Source organism: Felis catus, chromosome B1 (genome assembly GCF_018350175.1).
Source record: "Felis catus isolate Fca126 chromosome B1, F.catus_Fca126_mat1.0, whole genome shotgun sequence".
Taxonomy (NCBI): domain Eukaryota; kingdom Metazoa; phylum Chordata; class Mammalia; order Carnivora; family Felidae; genus Felis; species Felis catus.
Window position 1 is genome coordinate 145316126 of NC_058371.1, and position 25492 is coordinate 145341617.

Sequence of the window (25492 nt, forward strand, 5' to 3'; positions counted from 1 at the left end):
TCTTGACGAATGTTAGTTATCCGGATGGGGGAATAACGCCCGGAGAAGGGGTGACATGATTTTCTACTTGCTACTTAACGCATAAATGTGTTTTGGTTTGATTAGTTTGCTTCCGTCTGCATAAGGAGACTCTGTTAAAATACATTTGTCATCTCACAGCAGACATAAGAACGTTCGTTCGCCGGTTCCATTTTACATTCACAAACAAATCATACTTTGTGTCATATCCTGAAGGGGTGAAGGGATGAGGGGATGGCCGGTGTCAAGAGGTCAATTTAATGTTTAACTTAGGACTGAGTGTCTTATCCCTACTTATCTTACTTCCTCTGCAATTCTGGAACTTCCAGAGTTGGAGTAAATCCATGAACACCACCTTTTTGGTGTAGACGGTGTGAATTAGCCGGTGAAGTATAATGCTGGTGGTCATATCCGAGCTGTTGGGGGGTGGGGGGAAGGCTGCGTTGGGCTCCTGGGGTCCAAGGGTCGGAGGGACCAGGAGCTGATGCCTAGTGGGAGTAGCACCCTCTGCTCACCTGAACAGCGAAAAGAGGTGTTCCTGTGAAATACTTAAGCGCTAGATCGCCACTCCAATGGCACTTCCTTGTTTTATGTTCCCAAATCTCATTTCCTTTCCCTGTTGTGTGGACTGGCCTGCCTCCGGGGGTTTGAAATGCTCTCTGGAGAAGTAACTGCAGTCCTATTTTAGTTCTGACTGACTTCTAATCAATCAGACCTTTGAGGCCGGTAAGTCGACTGTGTCGTTCAGCAGCTCATTTCTCACCTCAGTGTAAATGACTTTTGTTGTTGCTGGATTACGTGTAGGTTTCAGATGGCTTCGTGTGATTCCAGGTGCAGGTCTGGGAGGAGCGTGGGGTTACCCGCTGGATGGGTGTGGAAGGGAAGCAGGAGGAGAGAGGACTTGCTCTGGAGCTGCAAAGTGGCACCGAGCAGCCCTCTGCTTCACAATGGCAGGGTAGGAATTTCGTTTAAACCGTCTCTGCCTTAGTTTCCCTCCTGCAAAATGGACGTCAGAGATAGTATCTACTTCAGCAGATTGGTAGGAGGAATAAGCGTGTGAACATTTATAAAACGCCAGTACACACAATGCATACACTATAAATCATTTTTAAGTAAACGTAATTTAAATTGCTGTTTCCGCATTCTTAAGCTGGAACTCACCTGGGGATAAAATCCCTGTACAAACAGAAAAAAAATTTTTTTTTAAGAAAAAACACCTCCTTCAACCAACATAAAAGTTTTGTACTATTTTTTTTTCTTAAGAGAAAACTCAGAATGAGTTTTTTGCTGTCTAGTTTAATTGATCAGTAATTTTATAGTTCTAATTTTATAGTAATTTTATAGTTCTAATTTCAACTACAAAGTGCAAATAAAACTAAATATATTCTATCTTATTAGAAAAGATTATGAGGGTGCCTCATAAACATCTGACTCTAGTTGAGATCCTGTCCAGGTCATGATCTCACTCTTGGTGGGTTTGAGTCCTGTGCTGTGGGGTTGAGTCTGTGCTCACAGCTCAGAGCCTGAAGCCTGCTTCAGATTCTGTACTTCTCTCTCTCTCTCTCTCTCTCTCTCTCTCTGTCCCTCCCCTGCTCATGCTTTGTCTCTCTCTCTCTCTCAAAAATAAACATTTCTTTAAAAATTAAAAAAAGAAGAGATTATGAATTACTAAATTATAAATAATGATTTGTCTTTACATTTTTTTAAGTAATCAGAACAGTCCTTTGTGGGAAGGGGCAAGAAATATAACTTTAAAAAAAAATAACTGGAAAATGAAAGACGACCTAAAGTTTATAAAATATGAATAACTTAGCAATAATTGAGAATTTGTGTAGGTACTACTGTCATTATCCTTATTTTTCTCAGATTCTTATTTTTTTTATTTTTTTAATGTTTATTTATTTTTGAGAGAGAGAGAGAGAGAGAGAGAGACAGTGTGTGTGTTGGGGGGGTGGGTGGTTGGGGGAAGGTCAGAGAGGAAGGGAGACAAAGAATCTGCAGCAGGCCCCAGAGTCTGACGTGTGGCTCCAACTCATAAACTTCCAGATCATGACCTGAGTCAGTCACCCAGAGCCACTCAGTCGCCCCTTTCTAGGATTCCTAATTGAAAATACTATGGATTTTCTTTCTTTTTCTTTTTTCTTTTCTTTTCTTTTTTTTTTTTTTAGATAATCAGTAGCTCAGAATTATAATAGCTGAAGAGATTGCTATTCTTTCCACTATTCTTCAGTATCTCCAGTAATTTACATATGTTTACGTGCTTATAAGATCAACATAAAGTATTACAGTAAATAACACTTTAATCTAATAGTCAATGTCCTCAATCTTTTGCATATATGAAACCCACTTAATCTTCTCAACTTCCCCACAAAGTAGTTACCAGCTTTGTCGCCACAGCTTTTCTCCACAAGGAAACAGGGAATTTAGGTAATTGGCTAAGGTCTCACAGTTAATAAAATTCACAATTTGAGCTCTAGCCAGTGCTGCTTTTTTTAAAAAAAAATTTTTTTTTCAACGTTTTTATTTATTTTTGGGACAGAGAGAGACAGAGCATGAACGGGGGAAGGGCAGAGGGAGAGGGAGACGCAGAGTCGGAAACAGGCTCCAAGCCATCAGCCCAGAGCCTGACGCAGGGCCCGAACTCAGGGGCCCTGAGATAGTGACCTGACTGAAGTCGGACGCTTAACCGACTGCGCCACCCAGGCGCCCCTAGCCAGTGCTGCTTTTAACCCCTACATGTTAAGAGAAAAGAAAAGAAAAGAAAAGAAAAGAAAAGAAAAGAAAAGAAAAGAAAAGAAAAGAAAAGAAGAAGAAAAGAAAAGAAAAGAAAAGAAACTTTTTTCTAAGAAAAGTAATAGATAATTCAGGAGAGCAGGTTTGTTTTTGTTTTGGTTTGTTTAAGTATGCTTGTTATTCTCGCGGTTAAATAGTTCAATGCCACATTTCCTAAAGCTTAAAAATAGCGAACTGCTCAAAAGTCTCCAGTGTTTTATTTCACTAACAGCAAGAAGTTTCTTTCGTGGAATGAATAGGATATACTTAGATTCAATAAAATCTACATCTGTCTATCTATCTATCTATCTATCTATCTATCTGATTTTCCTCATCAATGGATTATGCCTCCAAAATCAAGTCAGTGGGATGAACACTCTACACTGAGATTTTACCAGAAGGGAACTGGGCATTTTAGTTATTTGCTGAAATAAGGATCATGGTTTTCTGCCTGACCCAGTTTGCGTACTTTATCATGATTTAATAATGGAAATATTTTGCCTTCGGCATTAACAGGAAGCTACCCAGAACTTTACTCTCTTTATAATTAAAAAAAAGAAAGAAAGAAAGAAAGAAAGAGAGAAAAAAAAGAAAAATATTCTCCTAATGCTTTCCAGATCCAATCCAAAGTATGGACATATGCAAATACTCAGGGTGAATGAATAGGGCATCAAAAAATTTATAGTAGTGGCCAAAGGGATGAAACAGTTCAAGAAGCAGCCTCATATTTATAGAATTATCTGTAATTTTATGTCTAAGACTTGCTTGATAATCATCACTTGCTAACAAAATAAAGTACATAAGAAAGGGCTTTTTTCTACCTTAATATATCAACTCTCATAATTCAATCCCTAGCAGCCCCGTATTTATTTTTCAGAAAACTTAAAAAGCAAGGATGTTCTGAAGCCTAAAATCAATCCCCTTCTTTGTTTTTGCAAGTGTCTCCCCCAGATATTTACTCATTTTATGAGCTGAATGACAGATTTCTATGCCCAAACTTTAAACTAATGCAATCACCAATCTTAAAAGAAGAGAGCATCCTTAAAATAAAATGGGTTATTAAATCCCATTTACAGCCACCATATTTACTGTCTTCTTGTTCGATTGACGCTATCTGATCTGCCTTTACAATCCAGACTTGGTGCCGTCTCCTGAGATGAGGGAGCCGTCGGAATGGGCAGTGCAGGACTGCTGTCCCCACTGTGGCCCTGGGAAATTGTGACACCACAAATGCCACGTGCTGCGTTTACCGCTTCTGGTAGAATGACTCCGGCTCTGAGGGGAGAAGAATGAAAATGTCCGAATGTGGCATTAAATCGCTCAATCCACCCACTTCTTCAGTCCGAAGCGTGTCGTCCAGCGTTCATGTCATAAACCCGATCCAGTCTCTAGTACGGTGGTCATTTCTACCCGGCTTGAGCTCCTTCCTCCTTCTGGTTATGGAATCTTGGTTTTCTCTTGGGGACCATCCCTTCTTCCTCCCAGCCTGGGTAGTTCAGGGAGGGGGACCCTGCTCCAAAGCTCCAGGAGTGTGCTGGAGACCCAAAGTACCATTGGTTGGTCTTTCCAGTCTGGGTCTAACCCTCAGGCAAGTTCTAACAGGTGCAGGGTGGGCAAGGGACCTAAGCCTGGCCAAGTCAGAAAAATGTCCTGGAGTCCTTGTTGTCAGGAAATGGTGGGAAAATCAGCCCTTGCTTCCTGTGGGGTTCCACCTGCTGGAACAGAAGCTTGAAGCTTTGTCAGTGCTTGAGGGGAGCCTGCCTGAAGTGAAGCAAGCACAGAGAAAGGCAGCCTGATGTGGAGTGAGGCTAATTGCCGGCAAGAATTTTTGAACTGCAACATGCAGTTTTAAAGCATCCACACATGAGCCGTTTACTTTTAGAGGCCCAATGATTCTCCTTTTCTTTTTTAATTAAAACTTTCTTTTTTTTTTTTGTTTTTTATATATGTTTTAAAGTGTATTTATTTTTGAAAGAGATAGAGTGCGAGAGGGAACCAGGCAGAGAGAGGGAGGCACAGAATCCGAAGCAGGCTTCAGGCTCTGAGCTGTCAGTGGAACAGCTGTGTCAGCTCTGAGCTGTCACTTGAACTTGTGAACGGGACATTATGACCCGAGCCAAAGTTGGATGCTTAACCGACTGAGCCACTCAGCCACCCCATTCTTTTTTAAAAAATTTTTATTTGTATTTTTTAAAATTTATGTATTTGAGAGAGAGAGAGAGAGAGAGAGAGAGAAGAGAGAGAGAAGCTTAAGCAGGCTCCATGCTCAGCTCGGAGACCAATGTAGGGCTCAATCCCACAACCCTGGGATTATGACCTGAGCCAAAATCAGGAGTCAGCATTCAACAGACTAAGCCACCTGAGTGCCCCCTCTCCTTTTTATGAAGCCATCTTAAACCGGGTTTTGGTTACTGACTCCACTTACTGTTAGTTACCTTTCTAACCGGGAGGGCAGTTCAACTCGAATTGAATTCCTTTCTTTCTCCCTTTGTTTCAACATTGTCATCGATCATTTACTCAGCATTTATAAGGTGGGAATAAAGTTTGGCCAGGGATCCGGAGAGGAATAGGACTCTGCTACCCTCTGACTCTCCACGCAATAGGGGAAATGAGTGGACAAATAGAAGATTTTAGAAAAGGGACACCTGGGTGGCTCAGTCAGTTGGGCATCCGACTTCGGCTCAGGTCATGATCTCGCAGTCTGTGAGTTCTAGCCCGCGTCAGGCTCTGTGCTGACAGCTCAGAGCCTGGAGTCTGCTTTGGATTCTGTGTCTCCCTCTCTGCCCCTTCCCCACTCACACTCTGTCTCTCTCTCAAAATAAAATAAAAATATTAAAAAAAAAAAAAGAGATTTTAGAAAAGCCTGTGAAAACCATGGCAAACCATTCCCAAGATGCTGGTGTGAGGACTACCTGATCTAACACTTAAAGAGTGGGTTTATGAAACTTGTCAGAGAGGTTCCTGAAAGAGGTGACCATTGATGTGACTCTCGGGATGAGGAATTTTCCAGGGAAATGGGGGACACTGATGGGCAGAAGACGTTCAGGAGAGGGCCAGATAAGCAGAGGCATAGAAATGGGATGGAACATGGTGACTACTACTGGGAGCAGCAAACGGTTCGTGTAGCTGGAACTCACTCTGTGAACAGAGACTGGAGAGAGGCTGAGGCAGGAGGAGGTTGCAGGCCTCTGACACTGGAGACCATGTGCTGGAAGGACCCTGTTTGTTAGTCAGGATCCAGTTTGGATGGTATCTAACTGGGAGGCCTCTGTAGGCATTTCAAGGTGTTTCCATGGCCCTGTTGCCCAGACCACACTGTGACCTTCATTGGCTATCTACCATAGGGTGGTTGAGGTATAACCTAAGATTCAGGATATGTGCAAAAAACTGAGGGCATGGTAGATATTAAATTAAAAGACATTTACTTGGGGTGCCTGGGTGGCTCAGTCAGTTAAGCTTCTGACTCATGATTTCCACTCAGGTCATGATCTCACGGTTTGTGAGTTGGAGCCCCATGTCGGGCTCGGTGCTGACAGTATGAAGCCTGCTTGGGATTCTCTCTCTCCCTCTCTCTTTGTCCCTTCCTGTCTGTCTCTCTCTCTCCCTCAAAACAAATAAATAAACTTAAAAAAAAGTAAAATAAAAGACATCTGTTAGGCACATGCAAGATACAAGGAACTGTGGTCCATTTTGCAAAAAAATGTATAGTGGATAAAACTGAAACTCCAAATATGAAATTCTTCTTCAGTACTAACCTGCCAACTATCTTCTGCAACACAGCTAGTCTTTCCTTCTGTTCCTGTGGTAAGGCCAACCTGACGATTTTAACCATGTATAATTACTTAAGTTCATTTCAGTTAACTCTAAAAAACATCCAATATATTAGATTTGGGCATTATTCCAAGGCTTTAAAAATAATATATTTCAATATAATGTTTGTATTTCCATTAAGATTTTTGAAAAACTTTTGAGAAATAGTAATGAGTAATTAAATTATATTACATGCAATACGAATCAAAGAAGTATAGAAATGCCAAAATTACAAAAGGATGTGTGAAGAAAAAAATATAGAAATTGAGGAAATGTCTTCAGGCAAATATTGTTTATCATACTTGGTTATAACAGAACAGGCATGAGAACAGCGTGATGACCCTGCTTTGATGTTTCCTGTATTATGGAAGTGAAATTTGGGAAGTTGAGATGAGCTATAAACCACAACAAACGTATTACACATAGTGTGTGTGGATACATGGTCAGCCAGGGGACATGACAAACGTAGAAATTTTGATGATCAGAGAATGTCCTCTGTAACATTTCAACATTTTGAAATGTGTTATTACATTCTTTATGGCTCATATATGGTCTTTATTACAAAATGTTCCCTGTGTGTTGAAAAAATATACGTGACTTACGCAGTTTTTGGGTGAAGCATCTGTATACCATGCTCTGGCCAAGTTGGGGATCATGTTGCTTTACTCTTCTGTACTGTTACTGATTCTTTACTGCTGTGACCTCCTAAGTCCTGAAAAGAGGCCTGTTAGAATCTTTAACTATGATAATCATTTCATCAATTGCCCCTTTTAGTTTCTCTCTTAATATAATTTGATTAAATATCAAGTTCTTGAAATTTAGAATTGTTTGTTTCTTGTAGAAGTACCCCCTTTTTATTTTGAATCGGTCTTTTTTTTATCTCTAAGACTCCTTCTTTCCTTAAGTCCTAATATCTTCTCACCTAATGCATTGATTTTTTTTTTCTTTTTAAGAGAGAGAGAGCATGAGCAGGGGAGAGGAGGAGAGAGAATCTTAAGCAGGTTCAAGGCACATCGTGGAGCCCAATGCAGGGCTCGCTCCCATGACCCTGGGATCATGACCTGAGCTTAAATCAAGTCAGATGCTCAACTGACTGAGCCACCAGGTGCCCCATTGGATTAGTAATTTGTATTAATAATAGATTAATAGTCATTAGCAAGTAATACATTAGTATATCCATACTGTTTCTTTCAGTTAATTTTAGCATGATATAACACTCTTATTCTTTTAATTTCAAGTTATCTAGGTCTTAATATTTAAAGTATGTCTCTTTTAAGAGGCATAGATTTTTTGGTCTTATTTATACAGTCTTTGTATGAAAAAAAGTTGATCTTTGACTTTTAATTAGAGTGTTTATTCCATTTAAATTTACTATAATTCTTAATATAGTTGGATCTAAGTCTCCTCTCCTGCTATTCTATTTGTCCTATTTTTTTAAAAAAATCAACTTTCGATTTAAGAGTAATTTTAGATTAAAAAAAAATTTGTATAGATAGTACAGAGAGTTCCTGTAGACTTTTTGCCCAGTATCTCCTAATGTTGATATCTTACATAATTATAATACACTTATCAAAACTAAGAAATTAACACTGGTACATTGCTGTTGGCTGAACTCCAGTCTTTTATTCAGATTTCACCAATTTCCACTGGTGTCATTCTCCTATCCTGGGATCCAAGTTAGCACAACTCACTGGATTTAGTCATCACGTCTCTTTTGTGTCCTCTAATCTATGACAGAGTCTCAGTATTGCCTTGATTTTCATGACTCTGACAGATCTGAAGAATACTTTTTTTTTCTTTAGTGTTTATTTATTTTTGAGACAGAGAGAGACACAGCACAAGCAGGGGAGGGGCAGAGAGAGAGGGAGACACAGAATCTGAAGCAGGCTCCAAGCTTTGAGCTGTCAGGACAGAGCCCGGTGTGGGGTTTGAACTCACCAACCAGAGAGATCATGACCTAAACCGAAGTCAGACGCTCAACTGACTGAGCCACCCAGGTGCCCCTGTGAAGAAAACTTCTTAAGTATTTTGTGGAATGTTTCTGGATGAGGATTTTTATGATGATTTTCTCATGATCATGTTAGGGTTATGGGTTTGGGGGAAGAACATGGTGGAAATGAAGTGCCCTTCTTACCATATCACATAGGGGGTATACATGATATTCATATGATACCAAGGGTGATAACCTTCATCACTTGGTTAAGGTGGAATCTGCCAGATTCTCCAGTCTAATGTTTTTTCCTTTTCCTAACCTGTTCTTTGGAAGGATCTCACAAAGCCCAGCCCACACTCACATGGGGAGGGGATTTAAACCCACCTTTAGGAGGAGACTTTTTATTGTCAGACCTGACAATAAAGAAGATTTTTTCCTTTTCCCCATCTGCCATCTGCTGTTTTGTCTCTTTATTCCTTAATTTCTGTATTCTTTTGTATTATTCAGATATTTTCTCTTATTCCATTTTATCTTCTTTTCTGATTTTTAAATCTAACCTTTTCGTTTCCCTTTTAGTGGTTACCCTAAAAATTGCAATATATATTCCTGCCATGTTACAATGTTCCTTCAGCTTACACTTTCTGCAACAATTGAAGACATCTCTTGTAGTCTAAATCCATTTCTTTCCCTACCTGTCCTTTGTTATTTTTGTCATGTATTTTACCTTATGGCATGGATTTATCTCCATAGATCATTATTATTATTAAATAACACAAATTACTCAAGTTCTTAGGAAAAAATCCACCTTTCTACCATTTGGTCCCAGCCTCATTAAAAGGAAAAGAATTGCATAATTGTCTGAAAAACCACTTACCCAAAGTATTTAATAAGAGCTCTTTTTTTTTTTTAAATTTTTTTTTTAACGTTTATTTTACTTTTGAGACAGAGACAGAGCATGAATGGGGGAGGGTCAGAGAGAGGGAGACACAGAATCGGAAGCAGGCTCCAGGCTCTGAGCCATCAGCACAGAGCCCGACGCGGGGTTCGAACTCACCGACCGTGAGATCGTGACCTGGGCTGAAGTCGGACGCTTAACCGACTGAGCCACCCAGGCGCCCCATGAGCTCTTATTACAGTTTGTAAAAATCCAAAAGTTTATAAAGGCACTAATTTTTAATAATGAATCAGTGTGAAAAGCAGCCATATTTTATGTAAAACTAGGTTTCTCAAGCTGGTTGGGGAGGGTAGCCTGTCAAATATTCTTTAAGTAATAGAATTGTAAGGAAAGTAATGGCTAGGAGCAGGCATAAAGTTAGGTGTGACCTATAGTCTGTGTAATGGTATGATACCTTGGGCCCCCCCAGTAGGAACCAAGGATCAAGAAGAATAAAACAAAACCTAAGCACGTGATTTTTTGCAAAACGTTTATTTTCATGTCATTTGTAAAAACATAACAGTAGTTTTAACGTCTCTGTTCCAAGACAGAGCAACACTGCGTAATCAACATGAAACAAGGCATTATGCCCTACAAGCAAGACATAAAATGTCCAAGGGAAGCTTCAACATAAAAATGTTGACTATAGAATGTGAAATAATTTCCACAAATGACAACTGCCATTCTTTTAAACAAGTACAAAAATAGATGTATACACACTAACTTCTTCGGCTCCCTTCCCCCCTCCCCCCCCACACTCAGTGCTGTGCCCTGGCACCTGATGGAGTCTCCCAATACATAGTGGTTTAATGAGACCTTAAAAACCCATCATCTTCAAATTAAATAACAATCAGGACGGAGTTACGTCTGATTCAACACAGTCAGATCCTTAAATACTAATATGTAAAATATTAAAATACAAGCTTTGGAAAATAAATAAATACAAACAAATAAATAGAGAACTCGTAATAGTCAAACACAGTAAGGCCTTCCTAGCTGCCTGCAGAAGCCAGCTGTTCTCTCTTCATTTTCAGTTCCTAGAAGGGCCTTTCAGGAACCACCAGCCAGCTTCTTACTGGTCTCCAGGTCAGTTGGTGCTGCCCCTATGATTGGAAAAGGGTTACTGTTACAGGTGCTAAGGAAAAACTGCTCCTCTGTCACACTGGCCCCTAGGGCTAGAGGGAGTTTTGCTGTAGACCCTGGCCCAGTCCTGCACCCACAGAAGGTCCCACAGTACCCGCTGCCCCCTACTGCAGAGAACTTGCTCTTTACTGGCTGTGGACTGAACTATTATTGACTTGAAAGAGCTAAAACCTAGCGCTCAAAGACTGTCATCCTGGGTTAAAAGTTTACATGCAAGACCTCACTTGAACCTCATGCATCCCATGAAATTGTTGTTATTCTCTATGCCCATTTTGCTGAGACTCAAAAGGATTAGAAAACTTTCACAGGGATCCTAGACTTGAACTTAGGAGGATCACGCTGCAAAGTCTTTGCTCTTCACGACTAAGCTTCAGTGGCCCACGTTGCCCAAAACCAAGGGTGCCACTTTTCAGAGCAGAAGCTCACCAGGGATGGAGCTGAATACTGTGTGTTCCTCAATGGGTGGGAAGTATTTGAACATCACTGGCCAAATCCAATTCGGCTTTTAGGAACACACATGCACCCACACTCATTTGCGTGGGGAGAGAGGGCACTGGAAATATCCTTCTGGCATAGGAGAGGCTTAATGACCTTAATAGCAAAGGTCATTGTGAATGAATAATTTTGTTTTTCAGCGAAACCTAGGTTTCCTTATCAAACTTCCCGGACGCATTTGCCAGGATCCCTGACCAAGGACTCTAGCGGCACGCGTCAACAGAAAGCATAACTCACTTGCTTAGCATCTTTTCGATGATTCTCTTGACCATGGGGGCTTCGGGGTTGAGACAGGCTTCGTGTCCGTTCTTGAGAGTGGCTCTGCGGAGACAAGGCAGAATCCCCGTTGGCGGGAGGCCGGGCCGCGGGGTGGGGGGCACGGGGACGGGGGGGACTGCCAGGACGGCGGCAGCGCGGGGCGTCACTTACATGACTTCGGTGTGGGCGCAGTGGGGGCCCGACTGCGTCACCTTGACGCTCTGGATGTTCTTGAGGTGAATGCCCTGCACGGTCTGCAGGCACTGGCAGCGCAGCTCGGTGACGACGGGCGCCCCTGCGGGGAGAGCAGGCCGGGTGAGCGGGCGGCCCCGGGGCGCGCACCCCACCCCCATCCGCACCCGCACCCCGTCCCCCCGCGGGCTCCGGGCCTCACCTGCGGCGCTCCGGGCGGCGGGGACCAGGAGCAGGAGCAGCAGCGCGGCGCCGAGGAGCCGGGGAGCGCGGGGCGCGGTGCGGGCCATGGGGCTCAGCTCGGGGAGTCGCGGCGGCGGTGGCTGGAGCTGGACGGCTGGCGGGAGGCCTGGCGGAGCGGACTCTGTGGCTCCCTGAGCCGGGAGAACCGCTTTTATCCCCTGTCGACTCGGCGCGGCGCGGCGCAGGGCGCAGTGGGGGGGCAGGGAAATTCCCGGTGCCCCGGGTCATTCCCGGGTGCGGAAGGTTCGCGCGGCCCCGCCCCCGGGGTGGAGGGGGACCTGCCCGTGGGTGCCGGCGACTCAGAGACCGTTGTCCGCCCCAATGCGCAAAGGGGGCGTGAGTGGCCGCCCCGCGGCGGCTGCCACCGCGGGGGAGGGTGCGGCGCCCAGGGATTCCCGGTCGCAGGACCGGGAAGATCGGACCCGTTAGTTAGACCCGTTAGAGGAGAGAATTGATTCTCAAAGACGCTTCAGTCGCTGGAACTGGAAGAGTTGAGGCGGAAATGGCAGCCTCTCTAATCTATCCTTTGGCTTTAAATTGGGCTTTCCGGGTGTTTTTCATCTCTGGAATAAATACACTCTTTAAAAATGTCTGTCGTCTCAGATTGTATGTGAGAATGTTTGTCTTGTTTCTGTTGTGTGGTCAGCTCTGGTAGGTCACACTTGGTACCACGTTTTTGCCCAGTGGGCATGGGGGTAGGGTAAGGGAATGGACCGTGGCGCAGGGTAATTTAATTCAGCGTTTATTTTTAGGTACAGTTTGCAATGTCTCCTATTCCTTGTCTTCGAAATTCTGGGACTTCCTACACTCTAGTAATTCCTGGAGCCGCGCTGTTTGTTGTCTAGGAGACGGTGTTTTCATTCATGGCAGTGGTTCCAGAGCTGCGAAGGCTGTGCTGGGATCAGGGGGCCCTCCTCTGTAAACAGTCCGGGGAGAGAAAGGATCATGGACACAAGAAATCGGGTACCTAGCGACTCTCACCTTTGCTTCTCTAGGTAGCAAACAGATGTGTTTCCAAATGTGTAAATACTAGATTACTAGCATGTTCCACTCTGCGTCACCTGAATATGCCTGCCTCCTGAGAGTGATTCTCTTGAGAAACAGCTAAGCTATCAATTACTTTAGTTCTCTAAGAATGCCAGCCCATAAAGCATTTCAGTCCGTGCAGCTTGAGGACTTCTCACTGAGTAATTCACTTTTCTTCATCAGTTTCAATATCCCTTTTTGGATTAAACTGGGTAGTTTAAATTGATTCTCCAGGGTAGTGCAGATCTCGGGGATGTGTGAGCTATTCTGCCGGTGCCGGGAGAAGACCTGGATGTGGAGGATGCTGGTCTGTCTCTGGCACAGAGACAGTCTGGTGAGGCTGTGAAGGCTGGAGCCTCAGCGACACCACTTACTTGCCCCATGACCCCTGCTTGTGGGTACTTTATTTCATCTCTCTGGGCTGCTGTATTTCCTCTGTACAAGAGAGCAAATAATGCCTGCCTCGCAGGGTTGTTATGAGTATTAAATGTGTTAACATTTATAAAACATCAGCACATGTTGTGTTGCATAAATATTTGTTAAATAAAATAGAATTAGTGTTCTAATACAATCTTACTGTTATGGACTCAGTATGCTCTCCAGAAATTCAGATGTTGAAGTCCTGTACCCCATTGTGGTGATATTAGGAGATGGGACGTTTGGGGGGTGATGAAGTCTGTATGAGGTCATGAAGGTGGGATCCTCCTGATGGTATTAAGTGCTTTTATGAGAGGGGACACCCAGAGGGTTTGATCTCTCTCTTTGTCATGTGAGGGTACAGCAAGTCAGTGACTATCTACAAACCAAGAAGAGGGTTCTCACTAGATACTAAATCTGCAGATAAGTATCTTGGACTTGGACTTCCCAGCCTCCAGAACAATGAAAAATAAACGTTTATTATTTAAGCCAGCCAATGTACGGTATTTTGTTTTAGCAGCTTGGACTGTTTAAGACGCTTACCTGAACAAGAACACTCGGTGGTGAATCCTTGTGTAAACAGGAAAAAAACAAAAGACAATCTTTTCATTTATCTCTTAAAATTTTCAGCATCCGAGGTTGTGAAAGGAGGGCACATCTGCATTCTTCAGAGATCCTAGAACAGATTTTTCAAATCCAGTGTTTATTTGCAATTTCAGTTTCCCACGTAAAATGGAAGTAAGAATAAAAATTTTCCCCAATCCTTACACAGAAAAATATTTCAGATGTGACTGTCTCTCTGCCTTGGGCATTAACAGCTGGCTCCCAAAACAATAGCAAGTATTAGTTGTAATGATTCCCAGACCCAACCCAAAGTATTGACGTTAGCAATCATACAGGAAGAGTAGAATTTCAGCTTTCCTACGATAGCAGCCAAGAGGATGAGACGAGTCAAGAATTAACCCATTGTCTGTGGAATTATCTACAACATGGTTCCTACTACCTGTTTAATCAGAATTATTGACTTTCAGGAAGTAAGTAGAAAGGTAACTTTTTTCTTTCATAATGTACCACTTTCCATTATTTCACTCATGATAGCCCCATACTAAGTTTCAGAAAATTTTAAGAGTTTCAGAAAATTTTAAGAGGTCCAGTGTTACAAAGCCCGCCATGATAAACAAATTGCTTCTTGTTTTAAGATGTGCTGAATGCTACATTTATTGTGCAAGCTGTAAATCCCTGCAACCACTAACCCAATGAAATTATCTCTAACCTATGTGTTTCAGTTTACTAAATCCTATTTTACCCTGTCATTGTTTATTGTATCTTTCAGATTTGCCAAATTCTTTGCAATATGTCTGTAAAATCTTGGGTCGCTCTTCCGTGCTGAGCACTCATCTTGCTAATCAACCAGCAAGAATGAGTGGTTTGCCTTAAGCTTTGCCAGCATAATTGCCACTCCCTGACCCCCCTCCCGTCCCTCCCATTTCCCGAACATCTATAGTTTGTTGTATAATGGTTCTGCTCAGAAAGGAGAAAATTAAGATGCCTAAACATGTCGCTAAACCCTAAGATCATCTATCCTCTTGTCTAAGGGCACTCAGTTGCGCATCTGTGCTAACCTCTTTAAATCTCTACAACATCTGCCTTTTCTGTCTGGCGCCCACTCTTTCTTAGAATCCTAGATTTCCTTCAGAAATCCTTATCTCTGCCCTTATAAGCCCACATGATTAAAGCGAGGTGACTTCGCTTATGAGCTCAGGAGGGGGAGCTTTCGACCCTATGGCCATGTTGGTACCTCCCTCCTGCCTGTGCCCTTCGTTGCCCAGGCCTGTATGGGTTCAGCGTGGAGCCAGTGATTTAAGACTGGCCATCAGAGAAGATGCTGGTCGTGCTGGAACAAAGGGAATTGAGAAGCTCTTGCTTCTTACCAAAATTGCTAAGTAGGTAGGATAGAAACTTGGAGTCTTGCCATTGCCTGGGGGAGCCTGCCTGAGAGTGGAGCCGCCACAGAGGAAAGCACAAGCACACTCAGACTCAGAATTACTGGGGACGTTGTGGGAGCGCGTGGATCTAGCTTTGCCCAGCCTAATCCACTGACTTTCATTGTCATACAGCAGTTGATTTTCTTTCCTTATTGAGCCAATTCGAGTCATGTTGCCATTACTTACAATAAAAGAGCCCTGAAAAATATGTGATCTTTCATATTGCTGCTAAAATTATCAAACACGGATTGATTTCTTCACCATTTAAATCCTTCCCTCCCTTCCTTTCTCCATCTATTCACTTGTAAGGTAGCATTTATGAATTTGGAATCAAATTAGGTCCCAGGAATGCAAAAAAGCGTAAGATACAATGTACTACCACCTAAGTTTTAGTCTCCTAGGAGAAGCAGACATATAAATAGAATGCTACGAAGTAGTCTGGTAAATCACATGATAGAGTATGCCCAAGGTATGATAGCAGCATATGGAACCCCTAACATTGGTTCTCAACGGCATGGCCTGAATTCTCAGAGAAGATCTTCTGAGATGTCTCTAGGAGAGGTGTCCCCTCCAAACCAAACCTGACAGAAGAGATTTTCCCAGGTGAATGGGGAGATGAAAAGGTGGGGAAAACATTCTAGAAGGAGATGACCAAATGCACCAAGTCATAGAAGCTACAATGAGCATCGTGTCTACTGGAAGTCCCTGGCACTTTATATATCTGGAGTTTCACCAGTGAGGCAGGGAGAGGGGAGAGAAGGAGGCAGAATCCAGTCACTGAAGGCTGTGCGTAGGCCCTGCTTGTTGTTCAGAAGTCAGTTCAGATGTTACCACCGTTGAAATGCTCTTAAATCCATCCAGAGGTGTTTCCAAGACCCTACGTGTGCAAATTCACCATTTACTAAGTGGCGTTTGTGAGGGCAGAGTGTATAGAAATCACAGGACGTGGTCAGACTGGAGGAAGTAGTGAATATGAATCCAGTGGACCTTTACTGAGCACTCATGGTGTATAAGGTGCTACAACAGATTTTACAAGACCTGCAAAATTGGAGAAACGTCAAACTCTTAACTGGACATTATTTAACATCTATCCAATATACTCCCTTATGTATGTTAATTTCAGTTTTTGCTGCGCAAGTAGGGAAGATTCTAATGATCTGAGCAATTTGTAGTTATTTAAAATCATTTCGGGGCGCCTGGGTGGCTCAGTCGGTTAAGCATCCGACTTCAGCTCAGGTCACGATCTCGCGGTCCATGGGTTTGAGCCCTGCGTCGGGCTCTGGGCTGATGGCTCAGAGCCTGGAGCCTGCTTCCGATTCTGTGTCTCCCTCTCTCTCTGCCCCTCCCCCGTTCATGCTCTGTCTCTCTCTGTCTCAAAAATAAATAAACGTTAAAAAAATAATTTAAAATCATTTCAAGTTACACTAAGGGACATTACAAAAATACTGACTTTGGACGAGATTTAAAGGATTTTTAAAAAGTTGCTGTAAATTAGGTTTTCACCTCTAGTTTCTTGAACTTGTTTTCTCAATGTTTATGGAAGTAGTCCTGGTTATGTAAATACTGTAACACAACAAGAAGAAATGGCGGTATGACAAATTTACAAAAGGGAAGTAAACACAGGAAAGAGGAAACTTCCCCGTGGAAATGGCTAATGCTACAAGAAGACATTTTTGGAGCACGAAAACATCATGACTTTGGCTTTATGGAAGTAAAATTGAGGAAGTTGGCAGATGACTGTATAAACCACTAATAAAAGTGTCACCCATAGTGTCACGCTAGCATTATGAAAACAGAGTCAAAAACTTGATTTTTAAATGTTGCCTATTAGAGTACATCTTTCAGTGTTTGTCACTACAATTTGACATATATATATATATATATATATATATATATATATATACACACATATATTTTTTTTTACCAGAAATACTTTAAAAAAATTTTTTTAACGTTTATTTATTTTTGAGACAGAGAGAGACAGAGCATGAACAGGGGAGGGGCAGAGAGAGAGGGAGACACAAAATCGGAAGCAGGCTCCAGGCTCTGAGCCATCAGCCCAGAGCCCGACGCGGGGCTCGAACTCACGGACCGTGAGATCGTGACCTGAGCTGAAGTCGGATGCTTAACGGACTGAGCCACCCAGGTGCCCCAGAAATACTTTAAGTTTTGTTTCTATTCTTCTTGTCTCTGTGCATGCATTTTTTTATGGAGATATGCAGAGATGTGCATACGTATACAGGATTGCTCACAAGTAGTTGGAACCTTATTAAACCAACATAAGCAACAAGAACGACAAAATAACAGCAACAACAACAAAAGGTCTTGTGTGCCAGGGTGGTGGTGGTATTTAGTTTTTATTTGGTATAAACAGCAGGCCCCAAAGGCCGTCAACTGAGGGCCAGGGCAGGAAATAAGAAGTTACTACAGAGGGCTGGCACTGAGAACTAGAAAAGCAGGAATAGAGCTTATACTCTCCGTTTTTCCTGGACCATGCCATCTCTCATTGTGGCTTTTCTCTCTGTGTCTGCTTCATATTTTGTCCATTCTGTGTCCCATGAGCTTAGCCAAACTAAATATTTGTACTCCTTTTAAAGCCTTGAAAATAGTCCTCATAGGATTATTCTGAGAATCAAATCCATTTACTTGTGTAAAATGTACCAGAAAATAAATTCTATATAAAATATTGTTAAGTAAAGAAAAAAATAAGAAAATAATGAAATAATTAAAATTAAGAATATGTTTTAAAAGTAAAGTGAGTAAGTTGTGCAAAAATTTGATTTCCGTTTTTAATCAGTATTCTTGACTGCTTATATTTAGCAAGTGGGGTCAAGGTGGGTTAATGTTCTTCTGTATCAAGGAGATAGACTGGGGCGCCTGGGTGGCTCAGTCGGTTAAGCATCTGACTTCGGCTCAGGTCATGATCTTACGGTTCGAGCCCTGCAGCCGGGTCTGCGCATTTGAGTGCAGAGCCTGCTTCAGATCCTCTACCTCCCTCTCTTTCCGCCCTGCCCTCTCTCTCTCAAAAATAAATAAGCATTAAAAAAAAAAAAAAAAAAGGAGAAGGAGAAAAGGTAAAGATGCAGGGAGATGGAGTATGAAGGGAGGTAATTTAGAGATCATCATAGGAAAATGGGAGAAGAGGTCATTTCTTGAGTGGCCAGGGCTAATGACAGGGCTGGGTATTTGAAGTGACAAGGATTTGGGACAATAGTTTGTGAAAGTCCAAAGGTAGTTTGATTTCAGGAACAAAAGTGTTATAAAATAGGAAAGCTCGCCTGGAACTAGAAGGCATTAAATTACACTGATACCAACTCACACGATTTCATTTCTTCAGCAGTATTTTGTAGCTCAGGGCCAAAACAGAGAAAGACAATGGGAGTGAGCAACAATGAGGGATTAACCTGGTTGAAACTATGGAGAGAGTAATTTGCAGATGTGACGAACCACGGAGTCCAGGCTGAGCTGGAAGGGGAATGAAGCAGAATAAGGTGGGAGAAACTGAAAAAATGATGGTGGGGGGACTTTCGAGGGACTTTTCAGTCCCTCGGTAGAGAAGCCTGAGAGTAGGGGCACCTGGGTGGCTCAGTCGGTCGAGCATCTGACTTCAGCTCAGGTCATGATCTCACTGCTCCTGAGTTTGAGCCTCGAGTCGGGATCTGTGCTAACAGCTGGGAGCCTGGAGCCTGCTTCTGTCTCCATCTCCCTGCCTCTCCCCTGCTCACGCTCTGTCTCTCTCTCAAAAACAAATAAACATTTTAAAAATTTAAAAAATTAATAAATAAAAAAAATTTAAATGGACTGTTTTCAGGGTGCCTGTTTGGCTCAGTCAGAAGAGCTTGTAATTCTTGATCTCAGGGTCATGAGTTCTAGCCCCACGTTGGGTGTAGAGATTACTAAAAAGTAAACTTAAAAAAAAGGTTTATGGGTAAACTTTAAAAAACAAATTAAAAATATAAAGTGTTTTCTAAGAAGGCTTATATAATGAAATACACTCAATAGAATTAACATTAACATGGTCTCCTTCTCAATTGTTTCTTTGGGCAGAAAAAAACACTGGCTTTGAGTCAGTGGGCTTCTGAGTCAGACAGTCTTGAGTTTTATTTTTAACTCCACTTTTAAGATCTCTTATTCCTGTTTCCTGATCTATAAAATGAGAATAGGATGCTTGAGTGGCTCAGTCAGTTAGGTAGCCAACTTCAGCTCAGGTCATCATCATCTCACAGTTCACAGGTTCGAGCCCCATGTCAGGCTCTGTGCTGACAGCTCGGAGCCTGGAGCCTGCTTCAGATTCTGTGTCTCCCTCTCTCTCTGCCCCTCCCCTGCTCACACTCTGTCTCTCTCTCAAGAAAGTAAATAACATTGAAAAAAATTTTTTAATAAAATAAAATAAGAATAAGAATATCAATCCCATAGCATTCTTGAAGTAATTAAAAGGATATTACAAAGAGCTCAAGCACAGCATCCAACCCAGAGTTAGGGCCTGAAAAATATTACTCTCCTTATCTTCCCTCCGTGCTTACACTCTGAATACATATTTCCAAACAGCAGTGGCCACATCCCTGCGCTAACAAGCAACCCACTAAGGGCACCACAGGCAAGCAAGAATTTTTCTTCAACAGAACCACAACCCAACGCTGGGGTCCTAGAGTCAAGAAAGAAACATGTAACACAATCCATATAAGCCACATTTCCAGAAAAATCAAATAGAAAACCCTGCAAAGCTTGTCAACCACTATGTTTATAAGACTATGAAGTATACAGAGTATCTGGTGATTGAGATCTGGTCTTAACTTTCCCTTTAGTGAAAAGAAGAAGAATGAGAAGGAGAAGAGGAAGAAGAAGAAGAAGAAGAAGAAGAAGAAGAAGAAGAAGAAGAAGAAATAAACACAGTATGCAATCATATTGATTCTTTGTTTTTTTTTTAACGTTTATTTATTTTTGAGACAGAGACACAGCATGAATGGGGGAGGGGCAGAGAGAGAGAGGGAAACACAGAACCGGAAGCAGGCTCCAGGCTCTGAGCCATCAGCCCAGAGCCCCACGCGGGGCTCGAACTCGCGGACCGCGAGATCGTGACCTGAGCCAAAGTCGGACACTTAACCGACTGAGCCACCCAGGCGCCCCGATTATTTATTTCTTGACTGAGTCAGACACGAAAAGGGATTTTACCAGTGTCCGGTTTCATGTGGGTGGCAGCAAAGCTTGAAAGCAAAGGACCCACCAAACATAAACAGAGTTAGGACTATCAAGTCTTAATTATCAACAGCCTTGGGTAATTTGTCTTCTACTCTGTGATTCCAAAGCACCATCTCCCAACCTCCCTCAGATCTAACTCCAAACTCTATTGTAATTATTTGTCCTTCTGATTTGTTCCTCTATAGGATCCAATTTACCACCCCGCCCCCCACCGTAGTATATCTACACTCTAGGAAAATGCCAACCACAATAAATGCTAAAACGTATTTTTCAAATCTTAACCACAAGGAGGAGAACAATGTGATTACTGTAAAAGTTTTGGGTAAGGACTTTTCTTGTTGCCGGGGTGAGCAACTCAACTAACCAAGAATAACACAAAATGGGCTCGCTAAATAATATTTAGGTGTATACATACATATTTAACGTAGAGTGTATCATATGTGATATATAACCAAACCATTCGCCCTCCCTTTTCCTCTGTATTTTCCACCCATCGGTCATAATGGGATCTCATATTTCCTTAATGTCCTCTACTTCAGAACAGTCTTATGACACTAGCTTATCATCCACAAACAGAAGTTCGCCTTTAACACCATCATATTCAGAACAATGCCACAAGATTATAGACAGTGAAAGGCCCTTCTGAGACCACAACTTTTTGTTCTTCTAACTCTTCTACTCTCAGACTTTTCTTTTTCTTTCTTTCTTTCTTTCTTTCTTTCTTTCTTTCTTTCTTTCTTTTTAATTTTTTTTTTTTTTTGAGAGAGAGACAGACAGAAAGAACGTGAGCAGGGGAGAGGCAGAGAGATGGAGACAGAATCTGAAGCAGGCTCCAGGCCCCCAGCTGTTAGCACAGATCCCGACTCGAGGCTCAAACTCAGGAGCAGTGAGATCATGACCTGAGCTGAAGTCAGATGCTCAACCAACTGAGCCACCCAGGTGCCCCTACTCTCAGGCTTCTCTACCGAGGGACTGAAAAGTCCCTCGAAAGTCCCCCCACCATCATTTTTTCAGTTTCTCCCACCTCATTCTGCTTCATTCCCCTTCCAGCTCAGCCTGGACTCCGTGGTTCGTCACATCTGCAAATTACTCTCTCCATAGTTTCAACCAGGTTAATCCCTCATTGTTGCTCACTCCCATTGTCTTTCTCTGTTTTGGCCCTGAGCTACAAAATACTGCTGAAGAAATGAAATCGTGTGAGTTGGTATCAGTGTGATTTAATGCCTTCTAGTTCCAGGCGAGCTTGCCTATTTTATAACACTTTTGTTCCTGAAATCGAACTACCTTTGGACTTTCACAAACTATTGTCCCAAATCCTTGTCACTTCAATCAAATACCCAGCTCTGTCATTAGCCCTGGCCATCCCCAAAACTGTCCATTTTTAAAGACTCAATCTAGTTTGCACTAGGAACCAAACAGAAATGTTGGAGTAATGACAACTACTGGCCTCCAGAGTTTCAATAGTCCTAAGATTCTCCTATTTTCTGTGTCATCTCAGCTCCAAATGCTCCTCCTATGGAATGCTCAGAGACTTCCAACACTAGGTGAGGATCTGAAAATCATTTATTCTGGAAGCAGACAATAGGCAGGGTGTGCAAAGGGCCTAGCCAGTTTAAACATTCTAACCTCTACCGACTCTTCTAACATCTTGGGACACATTGACAAGGACATCGACTCTACTGTGGAATGTCAGTTGGCTCTGGCATCAGGAGATTATCACAATGCTTGTAAATTGTAAGTTATGATGCAAAATCATACATCGCAAAATCAATCTTGTGGGTTATAACTAACCCATGTAACTATAATTTGAAAATATAATGGAATTAAATATGATAGGATAGAATATAAAAAGAGAATATACCATAATGCATCGCTTATGATTAGCTTGTCTTATTTTGTGTAACTTTTGTTGCTTATATACATGGATCACTGTAAAACTAATTCCTTGATGCACAAGATGTAGGAAATGAACCTCCATAAGCAAAGATATCCCTTTAGTAATTCTGTTTCATGAATCCAGTTTGTGACTATGTAAGTCCCTGGTTTGTAGATACTATCTGCTGAGAGTTTCAAGTCAGAAAAAAAATAAACAGTCGAAATAGGGCCACTTGAATTTCATCACTCCCTGAAAGTTTGCACAACAGGGAGCTACAGTAAATTGCAATACAACCTGTGCTTTTCCCGACAGAGACTCGGGCTTTAGATGTTCTTACTGATAAGGTGACAGCCATACAGAGCTCTCAGCAGAGTTAATCTAAAACAAAGATTAATGTGGAGCAGAATTTGCTTTGGTCTTTTGGCCTGTTGGGTCATACTCACTGATTATTATATCCAACTAAAGATGTTGTGTGTGGCAGGCATCCGAAGAGAAATAAAGAAGGAAGTTAAAACCGTAATACCTTACCTTGCACCCCACTTCCTAGTATGTTCGGTTTTCAAAAAATTTGTTGATGTACTTGCATTTCAATTCCAACACTCTGCTTATGTCTGGCTCAACCCACCAGACTATGATAGTACAAGGAATAGCAATCACAATAACATAAATATTATAATTATTAATAATCACGAACATTTAGTAAAAACACACCATTTTATATGTTTTTTTTATGACACGGGGCTGAGATTGTGTATGCGTGTGTGTGTGTATGTGTGCATGCATGTGTGTGTGCGTATATGTGTAAAATCTCCTTATAGTAACCCAAGAAATAGCTATTCAAAATATACCCATTTCAAAGACTAGGAAAACCTGGTCTTATAAATTTGCTGCTTATAAATTTGGGCCTTATACTCGGGGATAAAGAGAAACCTAGAATGTTTGTACATAGATGAGTGATATCGTTGTTATCTGTATTTTAGCAAGATAATTCTTGTGGCATGGAAGTAAAACATTAAGAGGGAAACACAAAATGGGGACAAAACTCTTCAAGGAATGATTGCCTACTGTCTCCAATATATCTCTGCCCCTCACATATATTCTACCTACACAGAATGAGAAACTCTTCTCTAAATATGCAACGATTTTTCACACTTGAGTGTGTCTGTACTCATTTCTCTCTCTTTTTGAAGTTCTGTTCTTCCCTTGGCCACTAGTAAATTCCAGCCCCTTTTTCATGATCAAGCTCATCGGTTGGTACCTCTATGAAACAATTACTTCCATATTATTTGCCTGGATGAGTGTCATGATATAGTAGAAAGACTAGAGGGCTAAGTATGAGCCAGATTTTCTCTGCCTCTTACATGTGTGAACTTGAACAAGTTTCTTAAGGGTTTTTGTGGTTGCTTCCTCATTTGTCAAATGGAAATAATATTACCTGCCTTGAAGTTATTGGGAGGATTATAGGATCGTTGGCATCTAGTAAGTACTTATATCATGATATCATTTATGATTGTTTTTCCAGAGTTACCCAGAGTGAATCCTTCTCTTCTCTTTTTATGGCTTATTATTCCTAATCCACACAAACATCTGGCACATTAGAATGGAATTCTATTAGCCCAAGAGCAAGGACAGAGCCTCATTTTGAATCCCAGTATATAGCACAATGTCTGGCGGTGAGTGAGATGCCTTCCACAGACAGTTTGGTGAAATGAATGAATGGGCCTTTCCTGAGGGTAGTGATAGACAGAATGGATAAGTACCTGCCAGATATATGGGCAGACCTATAGGAGTTGATGATTGCAACACTCACTGCCTAATCAGCAGCAACAGTCTGATACTCAGAATGAAAATAAAACTGATGAGACATAATAAGCTTCACTGAGCATTACATTTGTTTAGCTTTTAGTAGGAACACAGGACGGATTCAACACTGCATGTGAACAGCACTATGATCAATGAATTGTGGATCTTTTCATAAGCTTTACTGAGATTTTATTTAAATAGATGACATTGATTAATTTTAAGTGAAAGATTTTATGATTTTTGCCAAAAATACCGCTTTTAACAACCGTTATTACACATTTACGATTGTTATATTCCCTTGAATACTTGACCTTTTATCATTACCAATTGACTCTCTTTACTCCTAGCAATATTTCTTGCTCTGAAACGTACATATGTCTGCCCATCCAGTTTCACTTTGATTACCTGTTAATATGGTAAATCTTCAATCCTTTTCCTTTTGAGTCTTCATATTTAAAGCAAATTGTTTTAAATAGCCTATGTTTGGATTTTGCCTTTTTATACAGTCTAGTAATAAACCTTTAATTTGGGTATCTAAATTTAATATGATTCTCAATATGATTGGGTTTATATTTACCATCGGGTTATTTTTTTCTTATTTGCCTCATGTATTTTCTCTTCTTTTTACCTCTTTTCCAGCTGGCTATCTTTTGGATTAATTGAATATTATTCTATTATTTCATTTCATTTCCTATCATGCCTTATTGGCTATGCATCATTTTTTTATTACTCTAAGATTTATCAATCTCTATCTTCCTATGACAACCGCACGTATAGTATAATAATCTTACAATGGTGTAGTTCCATTTCCCTCTCCCTGCCTTTATGCTATTGTTGTCATACATTTACTTCTTCATATGTTATAAACTCCATAATATGTTATTGCTATTTTGCTTTAAATGGTCAATTTTCTACTAGAGAATTTACTATCCCAGATATTTATTCTTGGTGCAATCCAAGTTTTTATCTGGTATTATTTGATTTCTGCATGGACTTCTTTTAACATTGCTCATCAGCTGGTGGTGATTTTTTTTCATTCTTTGTACATCTGAAAAAAATCTTTATTTTATCAGTTTTAGAAGTCTTTTTTGAATTTATGGTTTTAGATTAATAAATATCTTTCAGAATTGTAAAGCTTCTATTTCATTGCATGGTTTCTGATAAGTCTGCTCTCATTACTTTTGTTCTTCTGTTCATACTGTGGCTTTTTTTCCCTCTGGTTGCTTTAAAATTTACTCTTTGTCACTTTTTGGGTACAATTCGATTATAATGTGTTTTAATTTGATTTCCTGCATGTTTTTTTTTCTGCTTGGGGGTTATTATGCTTACTGATATAAGTTTCATCAGATTTGGAAAAATTAAAAATTTTGGTTATCATTTCTTCAAAT

At 41.3% G+C, this 25492-nt stretch overlaps 1 protein-coding gene and 1 long non-coding RNA gene across 2 annotated transcripts; one reads left to right on the forward strand and one right to left on the reverse strand.

Moving 5' to 3' along the window:
• Positions 1–26: 26 nt before the first annotated feature.
• Positions 27–4181, forward strand: LOC109499121. Its single transcript, XR_002156263.3, has 2 exons — positions 27–744; positions 3927–4181. It is a non-coding gene; the product is annotated as an uncharacterized LOC109499121 (long non-coding RNA).
• A 5759-nt stretch (positions 4182–9940) lies between these two features.
• Positions 9941–11977, reverse strand: LOC111560177 (growth-regulated alpha protein-like). Its single transcript, XM_023253050.2, has 4 exons — positions 11758–11977; positions 11535–11658; positions 11343–11426; positions 9941–10570 (listed from the first exon to the last, which is right to left on the reverse strand). The coding sequence occupies exons 1-4, from the start codon at positions 11843–11845 to the stop codon at positions 10555–10557; spliced, it is 312 nt and encodes a 103-aa protein (XP_023108818.2). The 5' UTR covers positions 11846–11977; the 3' UTR covers positions 9941–10554.
• Between the last annotated feature and the right edge of the window lie 13515 nt (positions 11978–25492).

Coding starts and splice junctions, on each gene's coding strand:
- LOC111560177 (XM_023253050.2), bottom strand. CDS start 11,845: ATGGCCCGCACCGCGCCCCGCGCTCCCCGGCTCCTCGGCGCCGCGCTG. Junction 11,659..11,757: donor CGCCGCCCGGAGCGCCGCAG/GTGAGGCCCGGA, acceptor CTCTCCCCGCAG/GGGCGCCCGTCGTCACCGAG. Junction 11,427..11,534: donor TGCGCCCACACCGAAGTCAT/GTAAGTGACGCC, acceptor TTGTCTCCGCAG/AGCCACTCTCAAGAACGGAC.